At 45.0% G+C, this 11906-nt stretch overlaps 1 protein-coding gene across 1 annotated transcript; it reads left to right on the top strand.

Annotated features, from left to right (window-relative positions):
* The first annotated feature begins 8406 nt into the window (after positions 1–8406).
* On the top strand, positions 8407–11463 carry Pnrc2 (proline rich nuclear receptor coactivator 2). Its single transcript, XM_059255192.1, has 3 exons — positions 8407–8579; positions 9219–9422; positions 9789–11463. The coding sequence occupies exon 3, from the start codon at positions 9807–9809 to the stop codon at positions 10224–10226; it is 420 nt and encodes a 139-aa protein (XP_059111175.1). The 5' UTR covers positions 8407–8579; positions 9219–9422; positions 9789–9806; the 3' UTR covers positions 10227–11463.
* Positions 11464–11906: the final 443 nt, after the last annotated feature.

Below are 11906 nucleotides of genomic sequence, written 5' to 3'. Positions count from 1 at the left end.
GTTGGACTTGATCTCACCATCTTCCTACCTCTGGTGTTAGTGTTATGATCCCAGGTGTGCAACATCAGACCAGTCTAGGATTCTTACAGAGTTCAGCTTGAAAAGGAAGAAGGAAGGGGATGCTCTGAGTTACTCCTAAGGCTGAGGTACGAAAATTGCCTAAGCCTGGGATTCATAATGAGTTCCTTGTCAGCCTGGGTTAGAATGAGACACTGTCATTCTGCCACCAAAAAACAAACAAATGAAAAAGCAGGGTGTGGCAGTCTACACTGATAGTCCCTACATGTGTGAATGAAAAAACAAAAAAAAAAGAAAAAGCAGGGTGTGGCAGTCTACACTGATAGTCCCTACATGTGTGAGGTGAAGGCCAGAGGATTAAGAGTTAAAGGTCATTCTTACCTATATCTAGAGTTCAAGGCCAGCCTGGGTCACATAAGAGCCTGTCTCAAAAGACAATAAACAAAATGAATCAAAATTGTAGAGAGGTTGAAATGTTTTAAGTCCAAAGCCAAATTATCTTGGGATATCTTTAGTCCTCATAATAGGCATTTATTGTCTCCTTCTATATCTGACCTAAGAGCTCTGTGACACCAGGTAAATCCTTTGGAATGTGCGAATAGAGCCCTACTTTCCAGCAAACCCAAAGCTGAGAGCATCGTTAGATAGATCCAGAGGCTTCTAGCCGGAATTTCTCTCCTATGCTGTAACCTATCTAATGTTTCCCCTAACGTGCCTGAAAAGAGCCTTGATTAACTGTAAAAACGGCAGGAAACTGCTTCCATGTTGTAAGACGGAATTTGGGGCTGCCCCAGACATGGTCACTCATATTTGGTTCCAGAATAAACCCTTTCATCCCCTTTGAGGTGAAAGTTGCGGTTTTATATCAACATGTCCATCAAACGGGCTACCCAAGCTTCTGGGCATGCAGGTCTCTCGAGGAGGCTGTACCCAGCCCTGAGTGCACCTCTCCTGTTGGCTGTCAGGTTTGTCAAGGCTGTGACCCTGTCAGACACTCTCAGTTCCTTTGTTTAGTTTATGATTAAAAAAAGTTTTTAACTACCTTGTCTTTAGTATAGGGGAGGGTTAATGCTCGGAGGTCAGAGGCCAACCCATTGGGAGTCAGTTCTTACTTTACAGCGTAGGTCATAGGTATCAGGTTGATGGGCTTGGCAGCAAACGCTCTCACCCACTGAGACATCTCACCAGCCCTAGTTTCTGAGTTTTTTTTTTCTCTGATTGTAACAAGAGCCTGAAAAGCCCCAGGTGGATGCCTTCATTTGCTCTCTCATATTTGAGACCTCCCCAGCCTTGAATACCACCAATAAAATCGCATTAAAAAAAAAAAAAAGCCTGAAGCCAGGTGGTGGTGATGCATGCCTTTAATCCCAGCACTGGGGAGGCAGAGGCAGGCAGATCTCTGAGTTCAGGGCCAGTCTAGTCTACAGAGCAAGTTCCAAGACAGCCAGGGCTACACACAGAAACCCTGGAGAGAGAGAGAGAGAGAGAGAGAGAGAGAGAGAGAGAGAGAGAGAGAAACAGACAGACAGACAGAGAGAATAATAGACAGTAAAGTGCTTAGCACTATTATTGTGCAATTAAAATGTTTGTTTTTTGGGTGGTGTTGGGTTTGAACCTAGAGCCTTGTGCACGTTAGGCCAGCAATATACCACTGAGATGTATGTCCCCAGCTTAGAAGAGTACATTTGGAGTACGCAAAAGACGATGCTCACGAATGTCATGTGACATCTCCAACAAAACAAAGACAACAACAGAGCAGACAAAGGCAAAGAGATGATTGGACAGTCTAAGCACGAGACACTGGAATCCACAGACCACAGCTGGACCCTGAAGCAGGAGAGTCGTGAGTTCCAGGGCAGCCTGCACCACATGGGAGACCCTCCCCCAAGGAGAGGAGAGGGTCAGCTGGTCCTGGCAAGTCAGTTCACTTCCTCGGACGTGGTGAGCCGTGGACACCCTCGTTGCATGCCGTTCCCAAGAGTGGAAACTGCACTGTCAACTAGGCTAAGCTGGTTTAATCATCTATTAAAACAATGGAAATTTGTTTAATTTTTTTTTTAATGCAGCAAAATATGGGCTGTGTCCAAAGGATCTTGACTTTCGAAAGCTCTTCCTGAACCAAAGCCATAAGCCAGCCGACAAACATTGGCCTGCTTTAGTCCATGGAAAATTCCAGATGTTTGTAGCTTATCAGCTGACAAGTTGACAGCCAGGGAAGATGCTGATTTCAGGAGACCTTATTAGCTCCATATTCTGTGGAACAAAGAGCTGTCCCATGGGGCATATTGTATAAGAAGCCATATATAGTATGTGACCTTAAAACACCATTAAAATCACTATTTTGTTTATTTCATTAGCTCTTCTTACAGATCCAAAGTCAGAGGAGCAGCCATTACTAACAACAACAGTGCTTCCAGAGCTGGGACTTAACTTGTACCCTGATGGTGGGGACTTAAATAGACACATAATTAATTAACTTCTTTTTTTTTTTCTCCCCCAGACAAGGTTTCTCTGAGTAGCCCTGGATATCCTGGATATCATTCTGTAGACCATGTTGGCCTCGAACTCACTGAGATCTGCCTGCCTCTACCTCCAGAGTGCTGGGATTAAAGGCAGGCATCACCACCGCCTGGCAACACAGAGTTTATCTTTCTTTTTTTCTGTGGGTATGTGTGTACATCTGTTCATGTGGGTGCACATGCATGTGTGAATAGATGCTTTCAGCAGCTAGAAGTAAATATTGAGTATCTTCTTTGGTCATTCTCCACATTATTATTTTTTTTTTTTTGAGACAGGGTTGCTTATGGAACCCGGAGCTTACTGATTGGCTAAGCTGACTGGAATCAGCCTGTCCTCAATTCTAGCACTGGGATTACATACATGCACCTCAGAGCCTAGCTTTCTTTTTTTTCTTTTTTGGCTTTTTGAGACAGGGTTTCTCTGTAGCTTTGGAGCCTGTCCTGGAACTCACTCTGTAGACCAGGCTGGCCTCGAACTCACAGAGATCCGCCTGCCTCTGCCTCCCAAGTGCTGGGATTAAAGGCGTGCGCCACCACTGCACAGCGAGCCTAGCTTTCTTATGTCAGTTCTAGGGAGCTGAATTTAGATCCTCATGCTATGTCTAAAGCATTTAACAGTCCTTCTTCCTGGCCTCTGGATACATAGTTTCTAGGAGGTCTTTGGTAACATGTATCAAAAGCCTTACTGCTTTCTTTCTCTCGTTTTTTAAAGATTTATTTATTATGTACACAGTGTCCTGTCTGCATGCCAGAAGAGGGCACCAGATCTCATTACAGATGGTTGTGAGCCACCATGTGGTTGCTGGGAATTGAACTCAGGACCTCTGGAAAAGAGGGCAGTCAGTGCTCTTAACCACTGAGCCATCTCTCCAGCCCACCTTACTGCTTTCTTTACTTTTCTGTTGCTGGAATAGACTGTAGTGCACTCAAGGCAGGAACCTGGAGGCAGGAACTGAAGCAGAGGCGGTAGAGGAACGCTGCCTACTGGCCTGCTCCTTATGGCTTGCTCAGCTTGTTCTTCTATACAACCCAGGAACACCTGCTCAGGAGTAGTGGCACTACCCGCAGTGGGATGGGCCTTCCCCTTCAATCATTAAAGAAAACGCCCAGCTGAGCGGTGGTGACACATGCCTTTGATCTCTGTGAGTTCAAGGCCAGCCTGGTCTACAGAGTGAGCTCTAGGATAGGCACCAAAACTACACAGAGAAACCTTGTCTTGAAAAAAAATAAAAAACAAAAAACAAAAAACAAAAAAAAAAAAAAAAAAAAGAAAAAGAAAATGCCCAACAGACTTGCTTCCAGACCAATCTAGCGGATGGAGGCATTTTCTTGGCCGTGGTAACCTCTTCCAAAATGACCCCAGCTTGCATCAGGTTGACAAAAAAATAGCCAGTACTTAACCTATATATTTACCTCATGACCTAATATCTTTACAGCTGGGAACTTACTGGAAATTTATCTAAGGAAGTAAAAATTTATAAGAAAATCCAGGTCAACATGTAATAGGAGAAAACTGTAAACAGTGGCTAACTGTAAAATTAGTGACATATGGTCATAGCATAAAATTCTACTAATAATCACGTATGTACGTTTGTATATATGCGGAAACACGTTCACGATATAGTGATGTTTTCAAAAGCATAAATTAATTAGGCCAGGCACGGTGGTGTACACCTGTAATCCCAGCCCTTGGGAAGTACAAGCAGCAAGATCATTCAAGGTCATTCTTAGCTGCAAAGCAAGTTTGAGGCCAGCCTGAGGTCCATGAGGTCCTGTTCAAAGAACCCCCTTTCACAACAAACCTAAGCTAAAAGCCCTGGGTGTTTAGGAAATGCTTTCTCCTGTGTTGTTGAGAGCTACACAGACAGTGAGCAGGGACTCCATACACACAGCTAGCTTCATGACAAGGGATTGCCAGAGAATCACTCAGAACAGTGACTGAACTAGAGAGACACTAGACTCAGCTGTACTGGAACACTTATGGACCCACCCCCCAAGCCCCTGAATGTGGGATGGCATTCTGTATCTCAGGCTGCAGAGTTCTTTAAGGTCTTGAAGGCTGGATCCCTCCCTGAGCATCATGAAGCCGTGGGAGTTCCCCACGGACTTCCTGTGCTCCGTTTGGTAATTAGTCAAATGACTGGCCTGACTGACAGCAGACGAGCAAGTTCTCCGGAATGTGTGACCCTGTGCAACCATCCCCAGATGCTTCCCCAGGAAACAAATGCACGGTGTGCAGAAGGGGGTGTGATTTTCATACCAGTTTGGTAACAACATGAGAGCCCTGCATCTCCTAGACCCGCAGGCCTGGTGCTCCCCTTTACTGTTTTGGCAGGTATGAATTTTCTGACAAACTGAAGCAGCAAGCCATCAGCTAGCAGGCCCGCAGACATTCAAGCTGACCCCGAATTTATAAACAAGCTTAAAGAAGAAAGAACAAACCTTAAGCCAACAGTCTACAAGCCAGTTAGTAGACTAGAGAACTTGCACTGACTGTTCTTCCAGAGTTCCTGAGTTCAATTCCAGCAACCACGGAGTGGCTCACAACCATCTATAATGAGATCTGGTGCCCTCTTCCAGTGTGGTGCCCTTTTCCTGTGTGCAGGCAGAACACTGTATACATAATAAATAAATCTATTTAAAGAAAAAAAAACACGTTATTTTCATTCTACTTCCATTTAGATTAGGTAGGGAATATTTACAAAACTTGTGTGCATGCACGTGTGTGGTGTGTCTGTGGGGGCACGTGTGCCGTGTGCCTGTTAAGGTCAGATGTTGACATTCCTCAATGGCTTAGTACATTCTTTGCTCACACCATTTATTTCATTTTCTGCTTGTGCATGCATATGCCATGGTGCAATGTGGATATCAGAGGGTAACTTGTGGGAGTCAGTTCTCTCCTTCCACCATAATGGGTCCCGGAACTCAGGTCATCAGGCTTGGCGGTAGGGACCTTTACCTGCTGAGCTACCTCACCAGCCCCACTTTTTTTTTTTAATTGACACAGGCTCTCGTTAAGCCTGGCTGCCTGGAACTCAGAATTCACCTGCCTTTGCTTCCCAAATGCTGTAGTTACAGGTGTTGCCACCATGTCAGAGTCCTCCACTTTAGTTTTTGAGAGGAGTTCTCTAACTGAATTTGGGGCTCACAGGCTTGACTGCAGTCATTTCTTTTCCTCCCACAGCAGTTACAAACTTCTGTGAGCCTGGAGGTTCTGAACTAAGGTCCTCACACGTCACAGCCGAGTCCTGCACCCACCCTCCACCCCCCGACACGCACTTTTACTGCTTTATAATGAAAAGATTCTGCTGTGGACAAACCTTCAGGCTGACCCTCTAACAGTGCCAGGTTATCGTCTAACTCCCTAGCAATGAGCAGGCTGTTTAATGTCTGCAGCTGGCATTGCCTGTTTCTCGACACTGGAGAAAAATAGGACAAATGTCCCCAAAGCTCAGCCCCTGTCTGATAAATAGGAAAGGTTTTTTGGCCTCCTTTTGGATAGATATGGCTTCATTCATTTTATAACTCTAGGGTGTGGCAGAGGGCCCAGCTAGCTAAATTAATGTTTTAAATCAAACACCCAGTCTTTAGTCCCAGCCCTGGGGGGAAGAAGCCGGCAGATCTCAAGGAGTTCAAGATCAGCCAAGGCTACATAGTAAGACCCTGTCTCAGAAACAGAAACACTGCTGCCTTTGTTAGCTGTTTGTCCCCATGTATTGAGATCGGCATCCACAGAGAGGTTTGCATCAGTATTTTCTTTTCTTTTTTTAAACCCTCCACCCCCCTCCCCAGTAGTCCTGTCTGTCCTGGAACTCACTCTGTAGACCAGGCTGGACTTGAATTCAGAGATCCTCCTGCTTTTGCTGGGATCAAAGGCGTTTGCCACCAGGCCCGGCTAACATTTTTTTACTTAACCTGAGAATTGTGTTTAGATTGTGACTGTATTGTGTTTGTGGAACTGATTTTTTTTTTATTAAGAAAATTTTAAATTCATTTTACATACCAACCACAGATTCCCCTCTCTTCTACCCCCCCCCCCCCCTCCACGTGGAACTGACTTTTTTTTGGTTTTTCGAGACAGGTTTTCTCTGTGTAGCTTTGCACCTGTCCTGGATCTCGCTCTGTAGACCAGGCTGGCCTCGAACTCACAGAGATCCACCTGGCTCTGCCTCCCGAGTGTTGGGATTAAAGGCGTGAGCCACCACCGCCCGGCGGAACTGATTTTTAAAGGTTGGTATGGAGACTGAAGAGAGAGTTCAGTGGTTAACAGCATTTGTGGCTTTTGCAATGGACCAGCAACCACATGGCAGCTCATGGTCATCTCTAATGTCTTACCGAGGATCGGCTGCCCTCTTCTGGCAACCCAGGGCACTGCAAGCATACAATACACAGACAAAACACCCCTACGCACAAATAAATAGGAATCAGATAGGCAAGAATGGTGATCAGGTGTCCTGAAGAGGCATTTTTCACATATGGCCCCCAGTTCAGAGCTCTAATGGCTGTTGGTAGCTACTAATGACTGAGCTAGAGATGATGAAAGGTAGAACCATGCTCCCCCAAGGGCAGTCCGACTCTGACCTTGTGGAGAGAGTGGGTTCTGCCTGATGGCAATACACGGGCTTCATATTACCCCACCTCCTGGCAATGTCAGCCACAGTCTGTGTGCCCTCTAGGTCAAGCACCATTTAGGCACAGGGAGGACACAAACACTAAGTGTACATGAGTCCAGCCTTGGGATGTCGCTGCAGCATCATGCACTGACATTTTTCTGAATCTGTTACTTCCCCGCTAAGATGGGGAAGTAACTTTGCCCCTAAAATTGCTGTAAGGGTGAAATAAGCAAAAATCTAGCATAAGGTAGGGTGCAGAGTAAGCACGCATGATGTACATGTACAGGTTCGCAAAATTCTGAGGGGCAACTGCATTACAATTTGAGACAGGGTTCTGCTATGTTGTAGTCCATGCAGGAATGAGCCAAGACACCCGGCACAAACCGATTGATTTTGGATTATTTACCCCCAGAATTATTTATAGAACTTAGTGTTCACCTTTAAAACCCTTGATTTTGGATACCTACTATTTTTCTCTTTAAAAACAAAACAAGCCGAGCGGTGGTGGTGCACGCCTTTAATCCCAGCACTCGGGAGGCAGAGCCAGGTGGATCTCTGAGTTCGAGGCCAGCCTGGATTACTGAGTTTCAGTAAAGGCACAAAACTATACAGAGAAACCCTGTCTCGAAACAAACAAACCAAAAACCAAAAGATGTCCCTCTTTCTTGCCTGAACCTTGCTGTCATCCTTGACATCCTCTTTTCTCTCTCATTTTTCGCACTTATTAAACAAGGCCAAAAATTGTAGTAAGAAACCAGCCAGCGCTGTGTTTAGTAAAAGCAGGCCCTGATGGTGGTGACTGTCTCAGGTCCAGAGAAAACCCGAAGTTAGATCAGAGGGGCATGCAGAAGTGAAGATGGTCGTGTGCAGAATGGCTGCCGGGACCCCCAGCAGCCTCGGGGGCCGCCAAGTGACTGCAGGGCAGAGAGAACCAGAAACAAAGACAGGGCAGCTGGGCAGGGGCCTGGTCACCGAAGCGACTGAGCGTTTTCTGCCCATAAAAACTGCCTACGCCACCAGCAACCCAACTGGAGACCAGCTGCCCCCACCCGGCCGCGGGAGAGCCCCGCAGCGCAGCTCCCAGGCTGGGCAGTTATTCCCGACATGCTCCTCCCGCAGGATTTCAAACCACCACAACAGCCTCCCCGCACTCGCTCCGGCCTGCCCCAGCAACAGGCGGTGGCCGGCGTCTCATTGGCTGCGACGCGCGCTGCTGCGTCCTGATTGGCTGCGGAGTCGCCGGCCCTCTTCCGCGCTCGCAGCGGCCTCCATTTTGTCGGTAAAGGCAGGAGAAGGTTGGTCGAAGACGGAACTGTGGTGTGTGACTCGCTCGTGAGCAGTGTTTGATCCGTGCATCGTTTCTCCCTGGGAAGGGAGGGAGGTTTGGGCATCGAGAGGGAGTCGCCGCCGCCGCCCGAACTCGAAGTCGGTGAGTGGCGGGGACGGCCATGTTGGCCGCCGCGGACCCCATTGTTGGGCCGGGCTGAGGAGGAAGCGGGGCTGGGCAGCGTGTCTTCCTGGGAGCTGAGCCGCGCGGGCAGAGGCGACGAGCCCGTAGGCTCGCATTTCGGGTAGCCGAGAGTACGGACATTGTGACAAAGAAAATCGGAGGCTTTCTCAGCCTTGTGAGGGTGTTTGCTAGCTTCGCATGAGAGAAATCTCCATGACCGTCCACTTTAGAGAGGCGTGCATATCTTCAAATGCTATGGTTACGGGACCGGGAGTGTGGACTCCTACCCAAAGCACCATGTACGTTTTGTGAACAGTGCCTTGGTGTAGAAGTGTTGGAAGGGTTGGAAGCAGAAAATCCGGATGGAACTCATGGTCCCTAGTTTCTTGGTGTGGTCACAGAAGCAAACGCTTCCTCAGTTTGACTTTAAAACGTGTAGGCGGGTAGAACTCACAAGACATCACCAAGGAGTTGTAAGGTGACATTTATGAGGTTAAAGAAACTCATGGTCTCATACATCTGCCTTACTTTGAGGAAGTAGCAACAGCCATTTACTACTGTAGAAAGTTTAAGCGATCACTTTGAGTTGTTTTCAAGTAATTCTATTTCCTTTTCTAGCTAGGACTTCTCTCAAACTTGTGTGTGAGGAGACTCGATGTTGGCCTCAGCGCCTAGGCTGAAATCAGCAGATTGGCTCATGAAAACTTATGTACTGAGACAAAGGAAAGGATCTAGCAGGAAGCAACATCTCTTATCCTGGGCTTGGCAGCAAGGAAGAGGACAAGGAGTGGAGATCCTGCAATCTGAAAAGCAGACTGAAAGGTATAGTCACATCATAATGAGGCTGGTGTTTTATGATGGAAAGTAAGGACTATAGCCATGGTATATATCCCCGTAATCCTAGCACTGGAGGTTGGGGCAAAACTGCTTAAAGTTGGAGACCAGTCTGGTATGGGAGACACTGTCCAAAGGGTGGTGGTGAATTTAAGTGTTTCTTAGGCTATATGTAGAATGAATACATTGCTTTAATTTAGCTTTCACAAACAACTGGTATTTGTCTAAGGACTTGCTTTCATATTTTTGAGGTAAATGGTCTGGTGGGGCAAGCCTGTCTAACGACATTTCTAGAACTGGAGCTTTTGAAACTTCAAAAAGGACACATGCAATTTTACATTTTTTTACTTACAGGTGACAAAGAAGCTGAAGATGGGAGGTGGAGAGAGGTATAACACTCCAGCCCCTCAATCTAGAAATGTTAGTAAGAACCAACAACAGCACAACAGACAGAAGACCAAGGATCAGAATCCCCAGATGAAGATCGTCCATAAGAAAAAAGAAAGAGGACATGGGTACGCTCCATCGGCAGCTGCATGGCAGGCCATGCAGAATGGGGGAAAGAACAAGAGCCTTTCTAACAACCCAAATTGGAATGCTAGCTTATCAAGTCCGAGCTTGCTTTTTAAGTCTCAAGTTAACCAGAACTATGCCGGAGCCAAATTTAGTGAACCACCATCACCAAGTGTTCTCCCCAAGCCACCAAGCCACTGGGTTCCTGTTTCATTGAACCCTTCAGATAAGGAAATAATGACATTTCAACTTAAAACCCTACTTAAAGTACAGGTTTAAAAGCCTAAGTACTAATTTAAATTCCGTCATGTTCACACATAGCCATCAGTTGATTTGACTTTAGGGAATTTTTACAAAAGTGCTAGTTTACAATATAAGCAGACATTTGTTCTGTGTGCACTATATTGTAATAGTGTAGGGATAGTTTAATAATACTTGGTAGTTTTGCTAACTAAATTCAAGCTTAGATTTTGGGAACAGTAATTAGCTTTATTGTCTAGCAGGAAAACGGGAAAGAAAAAATTCAGATAATGAGCATTTAGCTAAGATACACAAAGACTCCAAACAAGGTGCACAGTTTAGTTAAACGTTCTAGGGACACCCAAACCATAACATCATGGGCATCTTATAAAATAGCTGTGTCTTAAGTTGTACAGTGGTAAATGTGTAAAGGGCAATTGGAGCTTATTAGAATGAGGCCAAGTAGATAGCCCAAAATTTCCTCTAAATACAAGTGGATAGGCATTTATACACCAAATCTTTTCCAAAAACAAATACTGAATAGCTTTCAAATAACATTTTTATTCGCTAGCATCTTATATAGCTACTGAGGTGATCTGGCCTTATGCCTACAAAGCTTGCTTGAAGCAGGGAGTTGTGTATGTGACAAATACATAGAGAAGAAAAGAGCCATGTAAATACATGTAATGAGCTTGTAACATATGTAAAGTTTTCTGGCTTTTATTCTACAAAAAGAGACTATTTTTAGTGTGAATTTGCTGAATATAAGACCATGAACTTTTTTATACTATGGCCTAATTTTAAAGGTCTCCAGTTTTTAAAGACTGCCCTTGTGCTTAAGTGCCAGTGCATCGATGTAATTGATGTGATTGTGACCTATACAAAGTAAATTTATTGTATTAAGTTTTAATATTGAAAGGCTTTAAGCTGCAATTGCATTTCCTGTTTTTAAAAGAGATGTAAGATGCAGCATAAGATCCTCTCCCTGACCTTTTTAAACCCAAAGACTCATTTTGGCTTTATCAAATCCTGCAAGTAACTGATGATTAAGTGTGCCCCAGGGTTATTTATGCAAAGAAAATTTTAGCACATTTAACCCCAAGAGCAAGTTGCTTTTCAGTGCTTATAAGCAAAGTAGCCAATTTGTATTTCCTCAATTAAGTTCAGACCAGATACTGCCCAAATCAAATATTGAGTATCCTAAAGGACAAGTTCATAAAATTATGATCTGATTTTGAAGCATGAAATTCAAAAATAAAACTTTTTTTTCCCTCCCCAGTAGGTCGTTTTCATTTAAATGATTTGCGGCTACCTAATCTTGGATATGACGGTTAGCCTGTGAGGCTACTGCTTTGCTTACTGTTTGTAAATTGAACCTTTCTTCTGAGACAGGGTCTCTGAACCATGAGATTAAAAGTTGTGCACCCAGCTAGACTAAACAGTGCTACAGTGCTAACAGCAAAAAATGAAACCAAACAACTTGTGTGACCTTACAAATGTTAAGTTCAAGACAGTTTAATAAAAAATTTCCCCATTCCACGATTTACAGAAAATTAACAGGATTCAAACTAGCAAAAGTCCTTAAGAGTGTGTAGGCAGAGGCAGCTGGATTGGAGTTTGAGGCTCTAGGACAGCAAGGGTTACATTGAGACCTTGTCTCAAACAAACAAACAGCAATAGCCTATTTGTTTTAAGATGGAGTGCTTTAAACTAGTTAGC

Source organism: Peromyscus eremicus, chromosome 2 (genome assembly GCF_949786415.1).
Source record: "Peromyscus eremicus chromosome 2, PerEre_H2_v1, whole genome shotgun sequence".
Taxonomy (NCBI): Eukaryota; Metazoa; Chordata; class Mammalia; order Rodentia; family Cricetidae; genus Peromyscus; species Peromyscus eremicus.
This window is presented reverse-complemented; position numbering and strand designations above follow the sequence as displayed.

What these genes read in the sequence shown, in the direction of transcription:
- Pnrc2 (XM_059255192.1), top strand. Translation starts at nt 9,807, where the DNA reads ATGGGAGGTGGAGAGAGGTATAACACTCCAGCCCCTCAATCTAGAAAT.